This window comes from Phocoena phocoena, chromosome 9 (assembly GCF_963924675.1).
Source record: "Phocoena phocoena chromosome 9, mPhoPho1.1, whole genome shotgun sequence".
Taxonomy (NCBI): Eukaryota; Metazoa; Chordata; class Mammalia; order Artiodactyla; family Phocoenidae; genus Phocoena; species Phocoena phocoena.
This window is the reverse complement of record NC_089227.1, coordinates 104,593,644-104,616,655: the sequence shown is the minus strand read 5'-3', so window position 1 is coordinate 104,616,655 and position 23,012 is coordinate 104,593,644. Positions and strand designations below refer to the sequence as shown.

The window sequence follows — 23,012 nt, the reverse complement described above, 5'->3', positions numbered from 1 at the left end:
CTCAGCCTCAGGCCCCTCAGGAGTCGCGGCGCGCTCCTCTGACGCGCGGCGCCTTCCTCTGACGTCAAGACCCGCCCCCTCCCCGCCCCGGCTCGCGCGGCGCCCGCCCTCAGCAGCCCGAGCGGCTTTTTCTGAGGCGGCGGTTGAGGAAGCGCCCGGTGTCTCGGTCCCGGTCTGTGCAGCGGCAGGCTGCTCCCGTCCCGGCCGGCGGGGCGGCCGTCCAGCCCCTCGGGCCGGCAGGCGATGGTGCGGTGGAGTGCGCGGACGCGGGCGGCGTGGTGGCGGGCATGAAGGAGGATGGAAGGGCAGGACGAGGTGTCGGCGCGGGAGCAGCACTTCCACAGCCAAGTGCGAGAGTCCACGGTGAGCGCCCTCCGCCCGCCCCCTCCCAGCCTGCCGCCCGCCTGTCCCTCCCATCCCCTTCCCTTCCCCCTCGCGGCCCTCGTGGTCTCCCCTGAACCGCTTCCCCGCCCCCGCCCTCGCCCCTCCGCCTCGCGCCGCGCCCCTCCCCCAGGCTCCGACCCCCGCTCTGCGCCCACCTGCTCTCAGTCCTGGGCGCGGTCCCGTCGAGTCACCTGTCCGGCCCCCGGGAGTGCTTCGGGGCCGCCTGCGCCCTCCTCCCCCAGGGCTCTTCCCGGGCCGGGTTAGCGGCGTCGGCCCTCCAGGCGGTGGACGACAGTCCCGCGGCCCGCGCACCGTTGCCTGGCACGTCCCTGGCCTGGCACGGTAGACAGGTGTGCGGGCGGGTGTCTGGCGGGACCTGGGTGGCCCCGCGCAGGCGCCGGGGTGTGGCCGGGCTCGCTCTCCCAGCCCGACTAGTCACCTCGGCCGGGTTAGCGCCCACCTTTCCGCCCCTCACCCGTCGCCCTCCTCCCTTCTTGGGCTGAGCCCGAAACCTTGCGTTTGGGTGTGAAGGCCGGCGATGGGTGGGATTGAGGGCCTGGGCAGAAGTCCTCTGTGCCCTGGAAGCAGCTTCTGAGGGAAGTCATCCTTTCTTGGTCCCCTGTTTCTTCTGTGCTGCTGGCAGGGGTCGGGAAGCAGGCTCGGCCGTAGGAGTCTACGTTGATGTTTTTACCTTTTCCTGGCGCACTAGAACACGTTGTGGTTGTGTTTGTTTATGTTTTCATAGCAATGTAAAATATATACATGTTGTGCATTTGTGTTTATCCCTCCCCTCTTCTAACTAACTTCTCTCAAATTCAGTCAGTCTCTTGGTTTTTGAGAATTGCCTGGTTTGTGTAGTTCTTGATCTAGAAAATTGAGAATCACTTTGCCAAGTCATATCTTGGAATAAAGAGGTATAAATTCTGAACTGGTGGATTCTGCTACGGCGTATTAGTTTAAAGTTTTAAATTGAAGCTAAAATAAACAGAGAAGTACATCATCATACATGTCCAGCTCGAAGCACTTTAAACACACCTGTGTAATTTTGAACATAGACTGTGAAACACAGTTAGTATTAGCATCTCAGAGGCCCATCCCTTTTCCCCGTCCAGTTGCTCTCCTCTCCACCAAGAGTAAGCACTGTCCTGGCTTTAGTAGATTAGCTTAGTTTTGAACTTTTATGTAAGTGGAGCCTTACAGTATGCCCTCTTTTGTGTCCGATTTCCTTCACTCAACAGCGTTTGTGAAATTCCTCTCTGTTGTACGTAGTTGCAGTTCACCCCGAATGCTGTAGTCGTGTGACTATAGCACAATTTATGTTTATTTCACTGTTGGTGGGCACTTCAGTAATTTTCGGGTTGTGGTTACGAGTATTCTTGTACATGTCTTCTGGTGAACATGTGGACACATTTGTTAGGTCCATACCTAAGGATGGAACCTCTAGGTTATAGGTTGTGGGTTTGTTCATCTTTAGTAGATACTTTTAAACAGTTTGCCAAAGTGGGTTGTACCAATTTACACTCCCACCGGCGCTGTAGGAGAGGCGTGATTTGCTTTCCATCTGTAGGACACTTAGTATTTTCTCGTTTTTTTTTTCTTTTTTAAAAAAATTTTAGCCATTCTGTTAAGTGTCATGTATTTGTTGCACAAAAGACTTTATTTGCATTTTCCTGATAATAATGAATTTCAGCACCTTTTCATATGTGTATTGGCCATTTGGAAATCTTCTTTTGTGAAGAGTCTTCAGGTCTTTTTCCCACTTTTAAACTTATTTATTTATTTTTAAAAACTAAATAACAGCCTTTCTTTTTTTTTAATTGCTTATTTTAAAAACAAATTTATTTATTTAATTTATTTATTTTCCTTATTTTTTTTGGCTGCGTCGGGGTCGTAGTTGCCGCACGCGGGGTCTTTTGTTGCGGCGCGCGGGCTTCTCTCTAGTTGTGGCGCACGGGCTCCAGAGCGCGTGGGCTCTGTAGTTTGCGCCACGCGAGCTCAGTAGTTGTGGCGCGCGGGCTTAGTTGCCCCGCGGCATGTGGGATCCTAGTTCCCCCACCAGGGATCGAATCCGCGTCTTCTACATTGGAAGGCAGATTCTTTACCACTGGACCGCTGGGGAAGTCCCTTGTTTATCTTTTTAATATTGATTTGCGAGAGTTGTTTATGTTTTCTGGATATGGTACTTTGGTCATGTATATGTATATATATGTGTATACATGTGCATACGTGTGTGTGTGTGTATATATATAGTAAATCTTTTTTTCATTCTGGGGATGCTTTTTCACTTGCTTAATGATATCCTCTAATGAGCAGAAATTCTTAATTTTAATATAGTTCACTTTATTAGAATTTTTTTTATGATCGGTATGTTTTATGTACTGTTTAAGAAATTTTTGCTTACTCCAAGGTAAGGAAGATGTCCTCTTGTGCTTTTCTCTAAATGGTTTATTGATTTACTCCTCTCATTTAAACCTACAGTTCATCTGGAATTTATTTTTTGTGTACATTGTAAAGTAGGATTTGTATATATTTTTTTCACATGGATGTCCAATTGCTTCAGCACCATTTATGACCTTAGTCACAAATTAGGTATAACTGTATATTTGTGGGGTTTAATTTTGATTCTATGCTGTTTCATTGGTCTATTTGTTTTTGGCTTTATTTTAAATTAACAGATGTTGTCTTATTTGGATTGAGAAAGGGACCCACGTTATAGTAGCCAGGAGCTTTATTTTTGCCTCCTACCCTAGAAACACCCTAGAAACACTGAAACACTGATTCTAGAATTCCTTAGTTCTGCTCCTCCTCACCCCTACTTCTCCTGCACCAGCACCCTTGGGTGGTGGGTATACGCTGCCCTCTGCAGAACCAGTGCAGACAGTGACCAAGCTTAGTGAATTTCCAGTCTGGCTTTCCTTCCTCAAAGTATTTATATTTAGAGTGAGTATAAATGCTTGATTTTTCTCTAGGACTTGTTGCCAATTCTTTTATTTATTAACTTTTTTAATTAAATAAATTCAAAAAAATTTAAAATTTTATATTATCATTGATTTACAATGTTTTGCTAGTTTCAGGTATACAGCAAAGTGACTCATTTATACATATACATATATCCATTCTTTTTCAGATGCTTTTCCCATATAGGTTATTACAGAGTATTGAGTAGAGTTCCCTGTGCTGTACAGTAGGTCTTTGTTGATTATCTATTTTATACATACTTGTGTGTGTTTGTTAATCCCAAACTTCTAATTTATCCCTCCTGCAGCCCCCCTCACTTTGGTAACGGTAAGTTTGTTTTTGAAGTCTGTGAGTCTGTTTCTGTTTTGTAAATAAGTTCATTTGTATCATTTTTTTTCAAGATTCCACATATAAGTGATGTCATAAGATATTTGTCTTTTTCTCTGTCTGACTTCACTTAGTGTGATAATCTCTAGGTCCATCCATGTTGCTGCAAATGGCATTATTTCATTCCTTTTTTTATGGCTGAGAAAATATCCCATTGTATATATGTACCACATCTTATTTATCCATTTTTCTGTTGATGGACATCTAAGTTGCTTCCATGTCTTTGCTATTGTAAATAGTGCTGCAATGAATATTAGGGTTCATGTATCATTTTGAACTATGGTTTTCTCTGGATACACGCCCAGAAGTGGGATTGCTGGGTCCTATGGTAGTTATATTTTTAGTTTTTTAAGGAACCTCCATACTGTTCTCCATAGTGGTTGTACCAATTTACATTCCCACCAACAGGGCAAGAGAGTTCCCTTTTCTCCACATCCTCTCCAGCATTTGTCGTTCGTAGACTTTTTGATGATGGCCATTCTGACCAATGTGAGGTGACACCTCACTGTAGTTTTGATATGCATTTCTCTAATAATTAGTGATGTTGAGCATCTTTTCATGTGATTTTTGGCCACCTGTATGTCTTCTTGGGAGAAATGTCTGTTGAGATCTTCTGTCCTTTTTTTTTTTTTTTTTTGACGCTACGCGGGCCTCTCACTGTTGTGGCCTCTCCCGTTGCGGAGCACAGGCTCCAGACATGCAGGCTCAGCGGCCATGGCTCACGGGCCCAGCCGCTCCGCGGCATGTGGGATCTTCCCGGACCGGGGCACAAACCTGCGTCCCCTGCATCGGCAGGCGGACTCTCAACCACTGTGCCACCAGGGAAGCCCCTTCTGTCCATTTTTTTGATTGGGTTGTTTGTTTTTGTGGTATAGAGCTGCATAAGATGTTTGTATATTTTGGAGATTAATCTGTTGTCGGTTGCTTCATTTGCAAATATTTTCTCCCATTCTGTGGGTTCTCTTTTTGTTTTGTTTATGGTTTCCTTTGCTGTGCATAAGCTTTTAAGTTTAATTAGGTCTCATTTGTTTATTTTTGTTTTTATTTTCATTACTCTAGGAGGTGGATCCAAAAAGATATGGCTGCAATTTATTATTATTATTTTTAAAAATGTTTATTTATTTGGTTGCACTGGGTCTCAGTTGCGGCAGGTGGATTCCTTAGTTGTGGCTTGCTGGCTCCTTAGTTGCAGCACGTGGGCTCCTTAGTTGCGACTCTCCGGCTCCCCAGTTGTGGCATGCGAACTCTTAGTTGTGGCATGCATGTGGGATCTAGTTCCCGGACCAGAGATCAAACCCAGGCCCCCTGCATTGGGAGTGTGGAGTCTTATCCACTGCACCACCAGGGAAATCTCAGATATTGCTGCAATTTATGTCAAAGAGTATTCTGCCTATGTTTTCTTCTCACAGTTTTATAGTATCTGGCCTTACATTTAGGTTTGTGTATGGTGTTAGAGAATATTCTAATTTCATTCTTTTACATGTAGCTGTCCAATTTTCCCAGCACCACTTATTGAAGAGATTGTTTTCTCTCTACCGTATATTCTTGCCTCCTTTGTCGTAGATTAATTGACGATAGGTGTGTGGGTTTACTCCTGGGCTTTCAGTCCTGTTCCATTGATCTGTATTTCTGTTTTTCTGTGCCAGTACCATACTGTTGTGATTACTGTAGCTTTGTAGTATAATCTGAAGTTAGGGGGCCTGATTCCTCCAACTCCATTTTTCTTTCTCAGGATTGCTTTGGCTATTTGGGGTCTTTTATGTTTCCATACAAATTAAAATTTTTTTTTGTTCCAGTTCTGTGAAAAATGTCATTGGTAATTTGATAGGGATTGCATTGAATCTATAGATTGCCTTGGGTAGAATAGTCATTTTGACAGTATTGATTCTTCCAATCCAAGGACACGGTATGTCTATCCATCTGTGTCATCTTCGATTTCTTTCATCAGAATCTTATCGTTTTCAGAGTACAGGTCCTTTGCCTTCTTAGGTAGGTTTATTCCTAGGTATTTCATTCTTTTTGATGTGATGGTAAATGGGATTGTTTCCCTAATTTCTCTTTCTGATCTTTTGTTTTTAGGAATGCAGGAGATTTCTGTGTGTTAATTTTGTATCCTGCAACTTTACTAAATTCAGTGGTGAGCTCTAGTAGTTTTCTGGCAGCATCTTTATGATTTTCTATGTGTAGTATCATGTCATCTGCAAACAGTGACAGTTTTACTTGTTTTCCAATTTGGATTCCTGTTATTTCTTTTTCTTTTCTGATTGCCATGGTCTCAGTTCTTTTAATTATTCAACTCTTTTTGCTTTTGCCTAAAAGATAAAATATATGTTACCCTCAATTTACCATTTTAAAGTGTTTATTCCAGTGACATGAAGTACATTTGCATTGTTGTGCGACCATCACCACTATCCATCTCCAGAACTTTTTCGTCATTCCAAACTGAAACTGTCTCCTTTGGTCAGTAACTCCCCGTTCCTCTCTCCTTCTGGTAACCACCACTCTACTTTCTATCTCTCTAAATTTTATTGGCTTGGCCAAAAAGTTTGTTCGTTTTTTTTTTTTTTCTGTAAGAAGGCTCTACTAGTGCTTAGTTGTCTTTAACTTCATTTGAAACAATTTTGTTAGATTGTATTGTGACAGCTGTCATATCAGCATGCATTTAAAAAAAACTTATCAAAATTGGTGAATTTTTGTGTAGCCATTTTAATACTGAAGATGGAAGGAAAAAAGCAACATTTTCGTCATATTATGCTTTATTGTTTCAAGAAAGGTAAAAATGCACCTGAAACCCAAAAAAAGATTTGTGTAGTGTATGGAGAAGGTGGCTGTGACTGATCGAATATGTCAAAATTTGTTTGTGAAGTCTCGTGCTGGAGATTTCTCGCTGGACGATGCTCCACAGTCTGGTAGCCCAGTTGAAGTTGATAGCGATCAAATCGAGACATTAATTGAGAACAATTAACCTTTTACCCCGTGAGAGATAGCCGACGTACTCAAAATATCCAAATCAAGCACTGAAAATCATTTGTACCAGCTGGGTTATGTTGATCGCTTTGATGTTTGGGTTCCACATAAGTTAAGTGAAAAAAACCTTCTTGACTGTACTTCCGCATGCGATTCTCTACTTAAACATAACGAAAATGTTCCATTTTTAAAACAAATTGTGACTCAATGAAAAGTGGATACTGTGCAATAATCTGGAACAGAAGAGATGGTGGGGCGAGCAAAATGAACCACCACCAACCACACCAAAGGCTGGTCTTCATCCAAAGAAGGTGATGTTGTGTATATGGTGGGATTGGATGGGAGTCCTCTATTATGAGCTCCTCCTGGAAAACCAAATGATTAATTCCAACAAGTACTGCTCCCAGTTATACCAAGTGAAAGTAGCACTCGACGAAAAGCATCCAGAATTAGTCAACAGAAAACACATAATTCCATCAGGATAGCGCAAGACTGCATGTTTCTTTGATGACCAGGCAAAAACTGTTAGCTTGGCTGGGAAGTTCTGATTCATCCTCCATATTCACCAGACGTTGCACTTTTGGATTTCCATTTATTTTGGTCTTTACAAAATTCTCTTAATGGAAAAAATTTCAGTTCCCTGGAAGACTGTAAAAGGCATCTGGAACAGTTCTTTGCTCAAAAAGATAAAAAAGTTTTGGGAAGATGGAGTTATGAAGTTGCCTGAAAAATGGCAGAAGGTAGTGGAACAAAATGGTGAATATGTTGTTCAATAACGTTCTTGGTGAAAATGAAAAATATGTCTTTTATTTTTACTTAAAAACCAAGGGAACTTTTTGGTCCAGGTATTTCATGTAAGTGGAGTCATACAATACTTGTCCTTTTGTGTCTGGCTTATTTCACTTAGCATAATGCTGTCAAGTTTCATCCACGTTGAAGCATGTGTCAGAATTTCCTTCCTTTTTAAGGCTGGATAATATTCTGTTGTGTGTATATACCATGTTTTGCTTATCCATTCATCCGTCCGTGGACATTTGGGTTGTTTTCTGGCTACTGTGAATAATGCTGCTATGAACACGTTTGAATAGTCAAATGAATGAATGAATGAATATTTGTTCCAGACCTTGCTTTCAATTCTTTTAGGTATAGACCCAGAATTGGAATTGTTGGATCACATGGTAATCCTATGTTTAATTTTTTGAGAAGCTGCCATGTTTTCCACAGTGGCTGGACCATTTTACATTCCCAGCAGTCATGTGCCAGGGTTTCAGTTTCTCCATATCTTCACCAACACATGTTGTTTTCTGTTTTTTTAACAATAATAGTTACCCTAGTGGGTGTGCAGTGGTAGCTCATTATGGTTTTGATTTGTGTTTCCCTGATGATTAGTGACATTGAGCATTGTTTCATGTGCTTTTGGACATTTGTATATTTTCTTTGAGGAAATGTCTATCTAAGTGCTTTGCCAATTTTTGAATTGGGTTGTTCTGTTGTTGAGTTTTAGGAGTTCTTTATATATTCTGGATGTTAATTCCTTTGTGATTTGAAAATATTTTCTCCCATTCTGTGGGTTGCCTTTTTAAAATCTATTTATAGTGTTCTTTGGTGGACTAAAACTTAAAATTTTGATTTAGTCCAATTTATGTATTTTTTGTCATTGTTGCTTGTGTTTTTGGTGTTATATCCAAGAAATCATTGCTAAATTCAATGTCATGAAGATTTTTCCTTATGTTTTCTTCTAAGAGTTGTGTAATTTTAACTTACATTTATGAGGTCTTTGATCTGTTTTGAGTTAATTTTTGTATGTGGTACAGTGTTTAACTTTTAAATGCTCATGTAATAATTTTACTTTCTCTTTAATATTATGAATATCTCAGAGTTCTCTTGTCAGTTACTATAATGATTACATTTAGCTCCTACTGTCAACTAAATGTAACGATCCATTTCCTTTTGCTGTCTTTTTTCCTTTTCCTTTTGTACTTCAGGTGCACAAAATTGGATTATCTTTAATCCTTGGTTCACACACAAACTTTTCATTTGTTTGTCTGTGACCTGCTTTTGATTAACCTGTTTTTAAACAATATACACACATGAACCATCACTCAGGATTCTAAAGCATTGACTAGCTTATTAATACCCATCAGGAGAGCTGAAACATTGACAGTAATTTATATGTACCTATTTCTTATGCTGCCATAGTTGCACAGCAACATTTGTCTTTCAGTACATCTGTTCTTTGGATACATTTATTTAGATGTCTTCAAAGTGGTTATCTTACATTGATGCCACTTTCACCAGTATAGTTAAAATGATCACAGATTGGGCTTCCCTGGTGGTGCAGTGGTTGAGAGCCCGCCTGCCAATGCAGGGGATACAGGTTCGTGCCCCGGTCCGGGAAGATCCCACATGCTGCGGAGCGGCTGGGCCCGTGAGCCGTGGCCGCTGAGCCTGCGCATCCGGAGCCTGTGCTCCGCAACGGAAGAGGCCACAGCAGTGAGAGGCCCACGCACCAACAACAACAACAAAAAAATGATCACAGATTAATACACGACTGTACTAAAAAGTCTCCATAATCCCTTCACTAAATTAATAAGAAATAACACTTATCGCGTACTGACCAGGTTATCTTATTTGAAGATAACAACCTAGTGAAGTAGGTACTTCACAGCATCTGTCACAGTGTGCGATAGAGCCACAGTTTGAATCCAGGCAGCCTCATCCCACAGCCTGTACTCTGTTTACAGCCTATAGGGTTTAAACCTCCACCATGACAGGGTTCAGTGGCATCCAACTAGGTCAGTTACATAAAATGGAGAGTTGGCTTACTGTAAGGCTGATGAAAGGATCAAGGAGAGCCTATGAAGCTCGCTGGCTGGGAGCTTTGGGGTCTGGCTGCATAATCTAAATTCTTCCTTATCCTAATTGTGGACAAAACTCCCTCACTTGGCTGTAATGTATTTGGGGACAATTCTAGGGTTGACTGGGACTATTACAACAGTAGAGGTTTTAGGACCATGCCATTTTTTTGGCTCCCTTTTGGCTAAATAGGAGTGGGGAAAAATGGGGGTGCCAGGAATCATCCTCCACCTGCTGCTTCCTTAGGTGAGGTTACCTGCCTTTTCCTACCACGGTCTTGCCCTCACCTCCATGGCTTACTCCTTGTGCTAGAGCTTAAAACTTCAGTCCTTTTCTCTTGAGAACAGGGGTTGGGCAGAAGATTGAGCCAATCACCAATGTTGTACATAAATTTGGAATTCAGTTGTCTGGGGATCCATAGTCTTTCCTGACCTTTGTCATTGTTCTTCAGCCAAAGACCGCCAGGAACACACTTGTAGTTGGATAAGTCAGGTTTATTACGTGTTACAGTGAGGGAAAATGCATACCATGGGGAACTGTGAGGCATCTCAGTAAGAGAGTATTAGAAAACAACTTTTTAAAACAGGATTTGGGCTTGTGTTAGGTGATTTGGGAAGAGTTAATGGAAGTGAAGTGGGGCTTTGATCTGTATTGGATGCTGTTAGGAAGCAGAGATAATTCTATGACTGGATATCTTAATAGATCTTATCTTGAAGGAGAAAGATTTGAGTGAGGCTAAAACTGTAATTGTTAAAGATGTAAGTCATTCTTACTAGCCAGTGTGGGGAAATGTTTGGTCATTTCTATGATTTGGACAGTGTCCATGTTTCTCATCTTTGTTGAGGCATGACTACAGAGTGGTCTTATTCTTTATCCATTATGGTCATAGAGTGGCCTTCTCTGATGTTAATGTTCTCTGAAGTTGTTTATTTTCGATGGGAGAATCATCAAGACCTAGCTGTGAGTACCTGGCTGTGAGTTGTTAGCCAGTTTGAAGGTTGCTTCAAGGCCTTTTGATAGTAGCAGGCCAGCTCCCAGATACAGGGGATGCTTTTCCCTTTCTCATTGTGGTCATAAAGTCTTAGAGTGGATGGTGTAGTAGATATATATCCAATAGCCAGCATATATGGAGATGATTTTACAGTATTGGTGAACAAAGAAGAATGGGATAGAGGTATAGAGGATTCTTTGTATTTGAGTTTGCTGAAACTGGGTTAAATCAATTTCCCTTGGTAGGCGGTACAGTGGCCCGTAATGATGTCCACGTGGTATTCTCTGGAGCCTGTGAATATGTTATCTTAGGTGGCAGAAGTGCTTTGCAGATGTAATTATTTTAAGGGGAAGATTATCCTGGATTATTTGGGTGAGTGCAATTACAAGGGTCCTTATAAGAGGGAGGCAGGAGGGTCAGAGTTTGAGAAGATGTGACGACAACCAGAGGTTGGAGTGATGCACTTTGCGGGTGGAGGAAGGAGCCACAAGTCAAGGAATGTGGGTGGCCTCCAGAGTCTGGGAAAGACAAGGACATGGATTTTCCCTTAGAGTCTCCAGAAGAAACTAGCCCTGCTGATACCTTGCTTTTAGCACAGTGAAACCCGTGTTGGATTTTTGACCTCCAGAACTATGAGGTAATAAATTTGTGTTAAGTCACTAAGTTTGTGGTAATTGGTTGTAGCAGCTTTGGCCTGTGATGTGCTCCTTGTGGGTATACATCACCTGTTTCTAGTTCTGTACTTGAGGTTAAAGGGGACTGAGGCATTCCTCATTATACTTAAGATGATTTTTCCTTTTTCCCTATTCTTTTCCTTCTTAAGTGGCAATTGGAAGTATATTTCCTGAGATATGTAGGCATCCAAAGAATGTCATATCCTTTCAGCATGATTTTTAGTGTTAGTCTTCCTTTTGTATCCAAGCCAAAATTATGCAGTAGGATAGAGTATAAATCCTTTGAGAGCCATATGTTTTTGTTTAATTCTCCACAGTGTCTGTAGTAGATATTTGTAGGTGTTCACTCATGATAATATTAGGGCTTTGAAGATTATATGTAAATATAATATTACAGGTCAATTTCCTGAAAACCTTGGTAGTAAGATAATTCAGGGAACTTATGGCGTTATAGCAAAAAAGAGACATGAGGGAATAAAGTTCAGAATTTCTTTTTGAAATCCCTTATAAATGTTTTAACACTTAAAACAACTGAGAAAGGACACCAAATAAAGATAAAAAAATTCTAATTTTATGCTGCTAATATCTATCATCCTTTGTGTGTTAGAATCTTTCAGGATCCACTTCCCTAGAATATCAATGGAATTCTTGTAAATGCATTTTGGATTATTTTGAATAGTATGTATTCTGAGAAGTATTTCTTTATGGCTCTTACTCTGTCCAGATGTTTAGCGTCTTTCTGCTTTTTAACTTGGAGTTTTTAGCTCCTGAGACCCTGCTCCTCGCAGTCATTCCACTGGCACTGAAGAACTGTGTGCTGGAGGTGGGAGAAGCTTTGGGTGACCTTTTCCAGTCACTGGGCATAGAACCCTAGCTCTGCCCTTGAGGACTCCGTGTCAGAGCACTTGTTACCTTTTATGTGCTTGTCTTCCTACTGCCCTCACAGACTGTGGTGGTGTGCCGTCCGAGGTGTCTTTGTAAAAACCATTCCTCTCTGTCTTCCTACTTGACCTGTTTTTCCATTGCTGACCCATCTCCACCAGGACTTTGGGGATGCCAGAATTTCTTGGCTTTTGAAAAGGTTTGTAGAAACAAATCTGTGTAAACTTGAAATTGCATGAGGGGAACTTAAAGTTGGAGAGGGAATACAATATTTTTTTTCCTTTGTGGCTCTTTGCGGCAGGACTCATGATAAAACTCATAGTGCTTTAGTTGTGTGGGCCATAGACTCTCAAGATAGGAATTTTTAAAGTTATTCTGATGTTTAATTAAAAGTTTTTCTACATGTGTATCTTTTTGGGGGCTTGGGTTTCAGGAACATTCCACATATCCCTTAAAGTAGGAGTTTTTGACCTTAAGAAGTCATTTATCTAACATGATTTTAGTTCTTCTCAAATTTACTGTGTCTGTATCTTTCATAGAGCATCATAACTAAATAAGGAATTTTACAAAAAGCTGGGCATCTAGGACTGCAAACAGTGTTTGTTTCACCAGCATGGTAATTCATGAGATGGTGATTTTATGGGATTGATGTTGTATATTTTAATATCAGATGTATTGTTCAGGCCTATAACTGTTGCTATCCCTCGTCTAATACTCTTTCAGACCCCCAGTTTTAACCATTAGGCTCTATTGAGAACCTGTGTTTCTCCCTACTGCACTGCAGTACTGGAAGCGGAATGTGGAGGCAGATTTGTTGGCTCCGGATTGGGGCAGAGTAGGCTCCAGTCATATCTCGGCTGCCAACTAGCTGTGTGGTATTGGGGAAGTTGCTTAATCTCTTGGAATCTTACTTTCCTTGTCTACAGAACTGGGAATTACAATCCCTACCTCAGTGAGAATTACATGAGACAGTGTTAGGAAGGTGCTTGGCACAGTGCTGAACACCTGATCATATGGGATTTGTTGTTTCTGTGGACTTTGGTTAAGCTTGTTCAAGAATAGATGATTTTTGAACTAGTTTCAGTGTTCTCCTAGTTACCAAGAGCACTTGATGTAGCTTTGTTAACTTAATGTCTAGTTGGTAAAAGAGCAAGGTGATGGAAACTTTTTTCTTCATATTCTGTACTTGCTGTCCAGGAAGTTCCATGCAGTGGTTTTCAAATTTGTTCCAGGGCTAGCCCAGTGCAAAATTTTTTGGGGCCCAGTGCAAAATGAAGATATGGGTTCTTTGTTCGAAAAGCAGGAAGAAAATGCAATTAAAGGTACTAAAATATAAAGCATTTTCCTTTATTCAGTGGTTTTTTCCCAACTTGTCATATTTTTTTTACATGCTATTCAATGTTGTTTTAAGTAAAAAAATTAAATTTTATTAGCATGAATTTTTTTTTTTGAAATTTATTTTTTATTTATTTATTTTTGGCTGTGTTGGGTCTTTGTTGCTGCGCTCGGGCTTTCTCTAATTGCGGTGAGTGGGCTTCTCACTGCGGTGGCTTCTCTTGTTGCGGAGCACGGGCTCTAGGTGCGCGGGCTTCAGTAGTTGTGGCTCAAGGGCTCTAGAGTACAGGCTCAGTAGTTGTGGCGCATGGGCTTAGTCGTTCCGCAGCGTATGGGATCTTCCAGGACGTGTGCCCTGCATTGGCAGGCGGATTCTTAACCACTACACCACCAAGGAAGCCCTATTACCATGAATTTTACCATTCATCTTGATATGGTGCAATACAAGTTTTAAATGCAAATGTTAAGAGCATTTGACTCATATGAAATCACTGAAATTGTACAATGTACATTTAGTAGTTCATACATGTATGTGTATTTTGTTCTTGTCAGAACAATGGGAATGCTGCACAAAACCAACTCAACTGGTTTTTAAAGTTTTATTGAGATATAATTCACATATCATACAGTTCACCCATTTTGGTGATTTTTAGTATATGCATGAATCGTGCAGCCATCACCACAATCTAATGATAGAACATTTTTATTATCTTAAAAAGAAATATTATACCCTTTAGGAGTTCATTCCCCATTTACCCCCGAATTCTCCTCCTTCCAGTTCTAGACAACCACTAATCTACCTTTGCCTACTCTGGATATTTAATATTAATTGAATCATGCAATATGTGGTTTTTTTTTAGTGTCTAGCTTCTTTCAATTAGTATGATGTTTTCAAGGCTCATCATGTTGTAGCATGCATCAATAGTCCATTCTTTTTTATGGTCAAATAATATTCTGTCGTATGGATGTGCCATGTTTTAGTTATTCATTCTTTAGTTGATGGAGCTTCAGGTTGTTTCCACTTTTTGGCTCTTATGAAAAGTGTTGCTGTGAACATTTGTGTACAAGTTTTTGTGTGGACATATCTTTTTATTTCTCTTGGGTGGAATTGCTAGGTCATATGGTGATAACTCTGTGTTTAATATTTTGAGGAACTGATAAACTATTTTCCAGAATCATGGCACCATTTCACATTTCTACCACCAACATGAGAGTTCCAGTTTCTCCATATTCTCTTTAACACTTGTCATTAAAGGTCTTTTTGGTTTTTAATTATAGCCATCCTGGTGAGTATTATGTATTATCTCGTTGTGCCTTTTTTTTTTTTTTTTTGTCAGTACACGGACCTCTCACTGCTGTGTCCTCTCCCGTTGTGGAGCACAGCCTCTGGACGCGCAGGCTCAGTGGCCATGGCTCACGGGCCCAGCCGCTCTGCGGCATGTGGGATCTTCCCAGACCGGGGCATGAACCTGTGTCCCCTGCATCGCCAGGCGGACTCTTAACCACTGCGCCACCAGGGAAGCCCTCGTTGTGCTTTTGATTTGTATTTCCCTGATGACTAATGATGTTAGACATCTTTCTGTATCCTTATTGGCCATTTGTATATTTTCTTTGGGGGAATGTGCCTATTCAGATGCTTTGTCCATTTTTATTTTATTTTATTTATTTTTAAAAATTTATTTATTTATTTATTTGGCTGTGTTGGGTCTTTGTTGCTGTGCACGGGCTTTCTCTAGTTGCAGTGAGCGGGGGCTACTCTTCGTTGCAGTGCACGGGCTTCTCATTGTGGTGGCCTCTCTTGTTGCGGAGCACGGGCTCTAGGTGTGCGGGCTTCAGTAGCTGTGGCACACGGGCTCAGTAGTTGTGGCTCGCAGGCTCTAGAACACAGGCTCAGTAGTTGTGGCGCACGGGCTTAGTTGCTCCGTGGCATGTGGGATCTTCCCGGACCAGGGCTCGAACCCATGTCCTCTGAATTGGCAGGTGGATTCTTAACCACTGCACCACTTGGGAAGTCCCTGTCCATTTTTAAATTGAGCTCTTTTTTAAAATTAAAAAAAATTTTTTTTGACCATTTTTAAAATTTAAGTATAGTTAGTTTATAATGTTGTATTAGTTTCAGGTGTACAGCTAAGTGGTTCAGTTATATCTATCTATCTATCCTTTTTCAGATTCTTTTCCATTATAGGTTATTCAAAGATATTGAATATAATTCCCTATGCTATGCAGTACAAACAAAAATTAAGGGAAGTTGTTGCTAATAGACCTGCTTGACAAAAAATTTTAACAGAAGTTCTTCTGAGAGATGGACGTTATTTAGGTGAGAAACTCAGATTTACGTAAAGAAAGGAAGAGTATTAGAGAGGAATCAACCAAGGGTAAATAAAATCTTTTACTCTTGATCCAACAGGTAACAGTTTATTGAAAGTAATAGCGCCAGTGTTTCCATTGATTAGCTTGTGGATAAGTGAAATGAATGACAGTAATGTTATAGGGACAGGAGGAAGGAATTGGGAAAACTCTGCTGTAAGGTATCTGCACTACCCATGAGGCAGTATAGTATTCTTTGAAAGTAGATTTAGAGTAGTTGTAAATGTAAATTGTAAACTCTAGGGCAACCGATAAAAAGTTTAAAAAGAAGTGTAGTTGATATGCTAAGAGAGGAGAGAACATAGAATTATATAAAATGCTCAGTTAAAACCAGAGATGGCAGAAAAGGACTGAAAGACAAAAATGGAAACAAAGAACAAGGTCGGTGAATAGAAAATAGTTAAAACTATGATAAATATTAAAACAACAATATCAATGATCACGTTAAATGTGAATGGTCTAAATAAGTCAATTAAAGACAGATGGTCAGAGTGGATTAAAAACCCCAACTATATGTTGTCTATAAGAAATCCAATAAATGTAAAGATACAGATATATTAAAAGTAAAGGGACCCAGAAAGATACACCGTGCTAACACTAATCAAGAGAGAGCTGGAGTATCTGTGTTAATTTCAGACAAGGTGGACTGCAGAGCAAGGAAGACTGTCAGGGCTAAAAGGAGCAATATATAATGATAAAGGGTCAGCTTTCTAAGAAGGCATAGCAATCCTTAATGTGTATGTACCTAACAACAGAGCATCAAAATACATCAGGCAAAAACTGAACTGCCAAAAGAAATGGATGAATCCACTGATATAGCTGGAGACTGCAACACACCCTCTATTGTTAATTGGCTATATATATATATATATATATATGTATGTATGTATTTGAACTAAATAACACCATCAGTCAACTGGATCTAATTGACATTTACAGACTCCTTCATCCAACAACAGCACAGTGTGCATTCTTCTCAAGCTTGCATGGAACATTCACCAAGATGGACCACCTTCTAGGCCATAAAACACTTAAAAGGATAGAAAACATACAATGTCTGTTCTCATACCAGAGTTGAGTTAAATTACAGATTAGTAACAAATATAGCTGGGAAGCTCCAAAGTAATTGGAGATTAAATAGTACACTTCTAAATAACACATGGGTCAAAGAAAAAGTCTCAAGAGAAATTTAAAAATATTTTTAAATGAAAATGAAAACACAGTTTATCAAAATTTGGTGGGATGTAGCAAAAGCAGTGCTTAGGGAGAAATTTGTAGCATTGAATGGATATATTAAAAAAGAAGACAGATCTAAAATCAATAATCTAAGCTTCTACCTTAGAAAACTAGAAAAAGAAGAGCAAAGTAATTTAAAAGTAAGCAAAGGAGAAGTGATAATAAGAAATGGAGTAAAAATCAATGAAACTGAAAGCAGGAAATAAATTTTAAAAGTCTGCAAAACCAAAAGCTTGTTCTTTGAGAATATCAGTAAGAATGATAAACCTCTTGCTAGGCTAAGAAAAACAGAGGGAAAACACATTACTAATACCAGAAATGAAGGAGAGGCCATTGCTGCTGATTCCATGGGCATTAAAAAGTTACTAAAGGAATATTATGAACAATTCTGTGCCCACAAATTTGAAAACTTAGATGAAATGAACAAATTCCTTCAAAGATACAATTTATCAAAGCTCACACAAGGAAAAGCAGATAATTTGAGGAGGTCTGTATCTACTAAAGAACTTGAATCAACAGTTAACCTTCCAAAAACCAGTGCCAGATTGTTTGGCTGGTGAATTCTAACACATATTTAAGGAAGAAGTGGTATCAATTATCTGCAGTCTCTTACAGACAATAGAAGAAGAGAGACCACTTCCTAACTTCTTCTCTGAGGCTAGCATGACCCTACTACTAAACAGACAAAGACATTGCAATAAAAGAAAACTACAGACTGATATCGCTCATGGGCATAGATGCACAATTCTGCAAGAAAATATTAGCAAATTAATTCCAACAGTGTATAAAAAGAATTATACAAAAATCACTTAATGTAGTCCATCACATCAACAGACTAAAGAAGAAATATCATAAGAGCCTATCAGTAGATGCAGAAAAAGCAGGTGGCAAAATTCAGCATCCATTCCTGATAAAAACTCTCAGTAAACTAGAAATAGAGGGGAGCTTCCTCAACTTGGTAAAAGGACATCCACAGAATATCTATAGCTAACATCATACTTAATGGGGAGAAACTAGAAGCTTTCCCACTAGCATCAGGAACAAGGCACGGATGTCCCCTCTTACCACTCCTTTTCAGCATCACTGGAAGTCCTAGCTGAGGCATTAACAAAAGAAAAGGAGATAATAGGTACATAGATTGGGAATAAAGAAAAAAAACTGGGGAATTTCCTGGTGGTCCAGTGGTTAGGACTTGGTGCTTTCACTGCCGGGGCCCGGGTTCAGTCCCTGGTCGGGGAACTAGGATCCTGCAAGCTGCACAGCGTGGCCAAAAACAAAAACAAAAAACAAAACTGTTTTTGTTCTCAGGTGACACGCCAGGGAGTCAGTAACAACAAAAACCTGCTGGGACTAATAAGAGATTACAGCAGGGTTTCAAGATACAAATTAATAAACAATAGTCAATTGCTTTCCTGTATATGAGCAATGAAAACTTGGAATTTGAAATTAAAAACACAGCACCATTTACATTAACACACCCCCACCCCCAAATGCTTAGGTGTAAATCTAACAAAATATGTTCAAATCTATATGAGGAAAACTACATACTCTGATTTAAAAAATCAGAGATCTAAATTAATGGCAAGATCTTCCATCTTCATGGAAGATCTTCCATCTCATATCATTAAGAGGTCAGTACTTAAGTGTTTATTGCGTGGATAAACTTGATAGGAAATAGTTATAAAGCAGCTTAATTTTCTCCCACTGCTGCTTGGAAGGATGCTTTGTTGCATCTTTGTACCTCATGACAACTTGGGGCTCATCTTATAGCTTTATAGTCACTTTCACATGTTGAAAAATTGAGTCCAGTCTAATCTAAACTTCCACCTTTTATCCAGTTCTAAGTGTCTTCCCTTTGCCCTGATCGTACCTGACTGAGGCTAAGGAACCAGCAGTGGGAAGGGTGTGTGATTTACTCAGTTTGTTTTAAAATTATTTATCTAGGCACTCAGCAGGATTCAAGAGATGTACAAGATCATTCCTATTTGTGTTAGTATACCTAAAGTATATTGTATGTAATACATAGTTTAGAGGACAAGTTTTATTTACATGAAACATTCAGTAGAAATCATTGCTGTGCTAAATTTGTGAAGTAGGAGTTTGTGGGGATTCAGAAGGAGGGAGGCTAAGTGGGTAGAATGGTTGTGATTGGGATGAAAGAGCCCGAAGGACAAAAGGTGAGTGACAACTGGCTCTGATGCCTGCTCCTCTCAAATAAAGCTGTTCTTCTTTTATGTTTTTCTGGAGTGGGTTTCAGAAGGAATTTAAAGAACTTTTTGCTGGTGACTTGCCTTGTAAAAAATTGCAAGTCATGGAGTCTGAAAAATCTCAAGAACAAGTAATAAAGTGTAATATTGTAGGTGAAATTAATGAACTAGAAATTTGCTGTGTTAGTCTTGAAAGATGGACTATTTACCCCTTGTTAAAGGTCTCAGTGTTATATTTTTGCAAGGAAATATTCTTTTTCCTTTATTGAAGCACAAGTTGAAAGACATGGGGCAATTTATTGTGGTAGTGCTAGTAACTCTTAGAAGAGTGGATATCAGCATGTGTTTTGTATTCAAATTAATTGTGGAAATAGAGCACTGGTAATTTTGTCTTTTCTCTTTTCAAAGGTGGTATGTTGCAATTACAAACAGTAAAACAATGAACATCTTTATATGTGTGTGTGTATACAAATACATATATCCTTCTGTACATATGCAAGTATATCTGAAAGGAATGCTTATAGCTACTAGCAACAAGAATTCAGTGTGTTTTTTTTTTTTTTTTTTTTTTTTTTGCGGTACGCGGACCTCTCACTGTTGTGGCCTCTCCCGCTGCGGAGCACACGGGCCCAGCCGCTCCACGGCATGTGGGATCTTCCCGGACTGGGGCACGAACTTGTGTCCCCTGCATCGACAGGCAGACTCTCAACCACTGCACCACCAGGGAAGCCCCAATTCAGTGTGTTTTTAATCAAATTTTTATTTTTCTATAAAAAGTCTGGAGGAATGATGTTTTTATACATGCTGCAACATGGATGAACCTTGAAAACATGCTAAGTGAAAGAAGCCAGACACAAAATGTCAGATATTGTATGATTCCTTTATATGAAATATCCAGAATAGGCATATCCCTAGAAACAGAAGTCAGATTAGTGGTTGTGAGGGGCTGGGGCAGTGGGTGGCAGAATGTGGGGCACATAGGGGTATAGAGCATTCAGTATGGTAACATTTATTTATTAGAGCATTCCTAATACTTAAGAAATTCACATTTATTATTATGTATTTGGTTTGGGTTTACTTTTTCATTCATGGTGAATTAAATTCTTTCAACTAAAGTAGTGTTTTATTTTTCCTTGCATATTCAGTTTTAAAAAGTGTCGTTTGGTTCTGTGCTTTTGGTGCATAAAGATTATTTCCTCATTGTGGATTATACCATTGTTCACAAAGTGCCTCAATTTGTCTTAGCACTTTTTGTCTTAAATTCAGCCTTTCTGAGAGGAAAAAAAAAATGTGACAGCCTAACTTTCTTTGTTGTTAGCATCTGCTTGGTATGTCTTTATTTATCCTTTTGCTTTCAGCCGTCCCAAGTCACTTTATTTTAGCTATATCTTAGTCTGTGAGAGTTTTCTTTTGACAGTTTTATTTACAATTATGATTTTAATATGTTTCATCTTTATTATCTTATTTTTGTAACTGTGTTTTCTTTTTAAAATTTATTTATTTATTTATTTATGGCTGTGTTGGGTCTTCGTTTCTGTGTGAGGGCTTTCTCTAGTTGTGGCAAGCAGAGGCCACTCTTCATCGCGATGTGCGGGCCTCTCACTATCACGGCCTCTCTTGTTGTGGAGCACAGGCTCCAGACGCGCAGGCTCAGTAATTGTGGCTCACGGGCCCAGTTGCTCCGCGGCATGTGGGATCTTCCCAGACCAGGGCTCGAACCCGTGTCCTGCGTTGGCAGGCAGATTCTCAACCACAGCGCCACCAGGGAAGCCCTATTTGTGTTTTCTTGTGTTTTACTACATAGTCTGGCTCTTAGGGTAATTTGAAAGAATTATAATTTTAGTTATTTTGTGGTTCACTTGTAACTTTAAAGGATACTCAACAGCTCAAATTTTTGATTTAGCAATTTTAAAATAAAGCCAGGTTTATTGGCTCTGCTGTGGAGTGAGATTATTGGCTCAGTTATAGTTTACTTGTCCTCTCCCAGGATTTTGTTAGAAACGTGTTACTGGTAGCTTTCCTTAGGCCATTTGTACCCATCACTCTTATGATATTTACTCCCCGTGGTCATCTTAAACTAGCTGAAGCCCATCAGCCTAAGTGAAAAGCTTACACTTATACAGTTTGATTATAAGGTACTAGTTTGAATTTAGGTTTAAATCTTATACCTGGGATTTAAGAATATTTGCTTTTAACAGCGTATTTTAGATATATTATAGGTTTTTTCTGACCTCTGAAAGTAGAGCGTCCTAGGAAACCTTTCCTGAGCTGAAATGGCACAAAGTAGAGAAGCAGTTACTTTAGGGCCCGTCTTGCTCACAGATACACAAAATCAGTCGAGATGAAGCACAGGTGCTCACCGATACGGTTCACAGCTGTAGCAGCTTGATGCTGAGATGCTGAGTGTGGTTCCGGGAAGGAGCTTGGTGGGCCGCTCTCACTGCTGGCGTGGGCGCTGCCTCTGTAACGCTTGCTGCAAAACACACTGAGCTGAATGAGACTTTCGCTTTTCGCCTTTTTTTGGTAAAAGTGAAAATCCTCTTTGGATTTTGTTTGGTTACCAAAAACAGGTACTGAAGTGGGTCTTTCTAAAAAGTGAAATGGTGTAAAGCAAACTTTAGAAATACCTGTATTAGGTTACTTGTGACTGGGTAACTTAGCTCCCAAATGCCTGGCCATTCTTGATCAGCATCAGGACTAAAGCTGTGTGGCCCCCAGTGAGGGCTGAAGCACCTGCTTTGGGTCAGCTGGCACAGAGGACATGCACCCTGTGCTTCTGCTTATGGTCTCTGGTAGCCTTGTTCTTCCCCTGACCAGGAGAGAAAAGCTCAGTCTTTTCAGAGAACCGTGAGAGCCCATCGTCTCCCTTTTTATCAGCTGTACCTCACCTTTAGTGGTGGCGAGCTGGAATGACTTCCTTCTTTTTTTGGTTAGGAATTTCCTTTTGCCTCCACTGAATGTAGGAGAATAGGAGGCATCATTATGCTTGTTTTCGTTTTACGTATCCCCGTGGGTGTGTCTCTCTGATACCGACGTGCTCATGTAGAGAAGGAGCACACCTGCTCCTACCCCCCGTCTTTGGAACTAGAAAAATGGCCTAACTAGTTCTGTGATTTTTGTGTTGTTGTTCCAGTCTGGTATAGTTGTATGTTTATTTTCATAGTGGGTAGCCAAGTTAGTAATACTTACACTTGTTTTTATAATTGTTAGCCTTCTACTCTTAGATGGATTGCTTTCCATTAGTCTTTTCCATCCCATGCCATGCATTTTGGTTCCTTGATTTCCGTTTGTCTGTTAACTTTCATGCCTTCTCAGCTACCACTTCTGCACAAACTCCTTGGAACTCCTGAAACTACTCTTCTCCACCTTTAATTACTAATTTAAAAAATCCTAAAACATGCTTTAGTCACAACTTTGTATTCTTCCAGCTTCCTTGGTCAAGTACTTTTATTGCAGCTGCTTCTCTACCAGGAACCTCAGTTGATTGGCATGTCCACTCCTATCCATCACTTGGGTTCACTTTTCTCCCAATCCACTTAGGTTTCATGGCCCATTATTTCACTCACTCTTGCTAATACCCTAAACCAGTGGTTCTCAAATGGTGGTCTGGGGATTTCTGGGGGTTGGTGGTTCAAACGCTGGGAGCAGATGAGGTTAACTATAAAGAGCTTGTGGAATGAGAATAGATTTCTGGCTCTGCTCAGAAATCATAGAGAAGAATAATGTTTAAAGGCTGGCAGGAAAAGGGAAGCTAGTGATGGAGTCTGG

The 23,012-nt window shown here is 40.2% G+C and overlaps 1 protein-coding gene across 1 annotated transcript in view; it reads left to right on the top strand.

Moving 5' to 3' along the window:
- The first annotated feature begins 297 nt into the window (after positions 1-297).
- LMBR1 (limb development membrane protein 1) overlaps positions 298-23,012 on the top strand; it is a 135,906-nt gene continuing 113,191 nt past the window's right edge. The window contains exons 1-4 of the mRNA XM_065883484.1: positions 298-376; positions 5,112-5,137; positions 14,726-14,744; positions 17,907-17,921. Coding sequence (XP_065739556.1) covers positions 298-376; positions 5,112-5,137; positions 14,726-14,744; positions 17,907-17,921 — 139 coding nt within the window. The remainder of the gene's footprint in view (positions 377-5,111; positions 5,138-14,725; positions 14,745-17,906; positions 17,922-23,012) is intronic.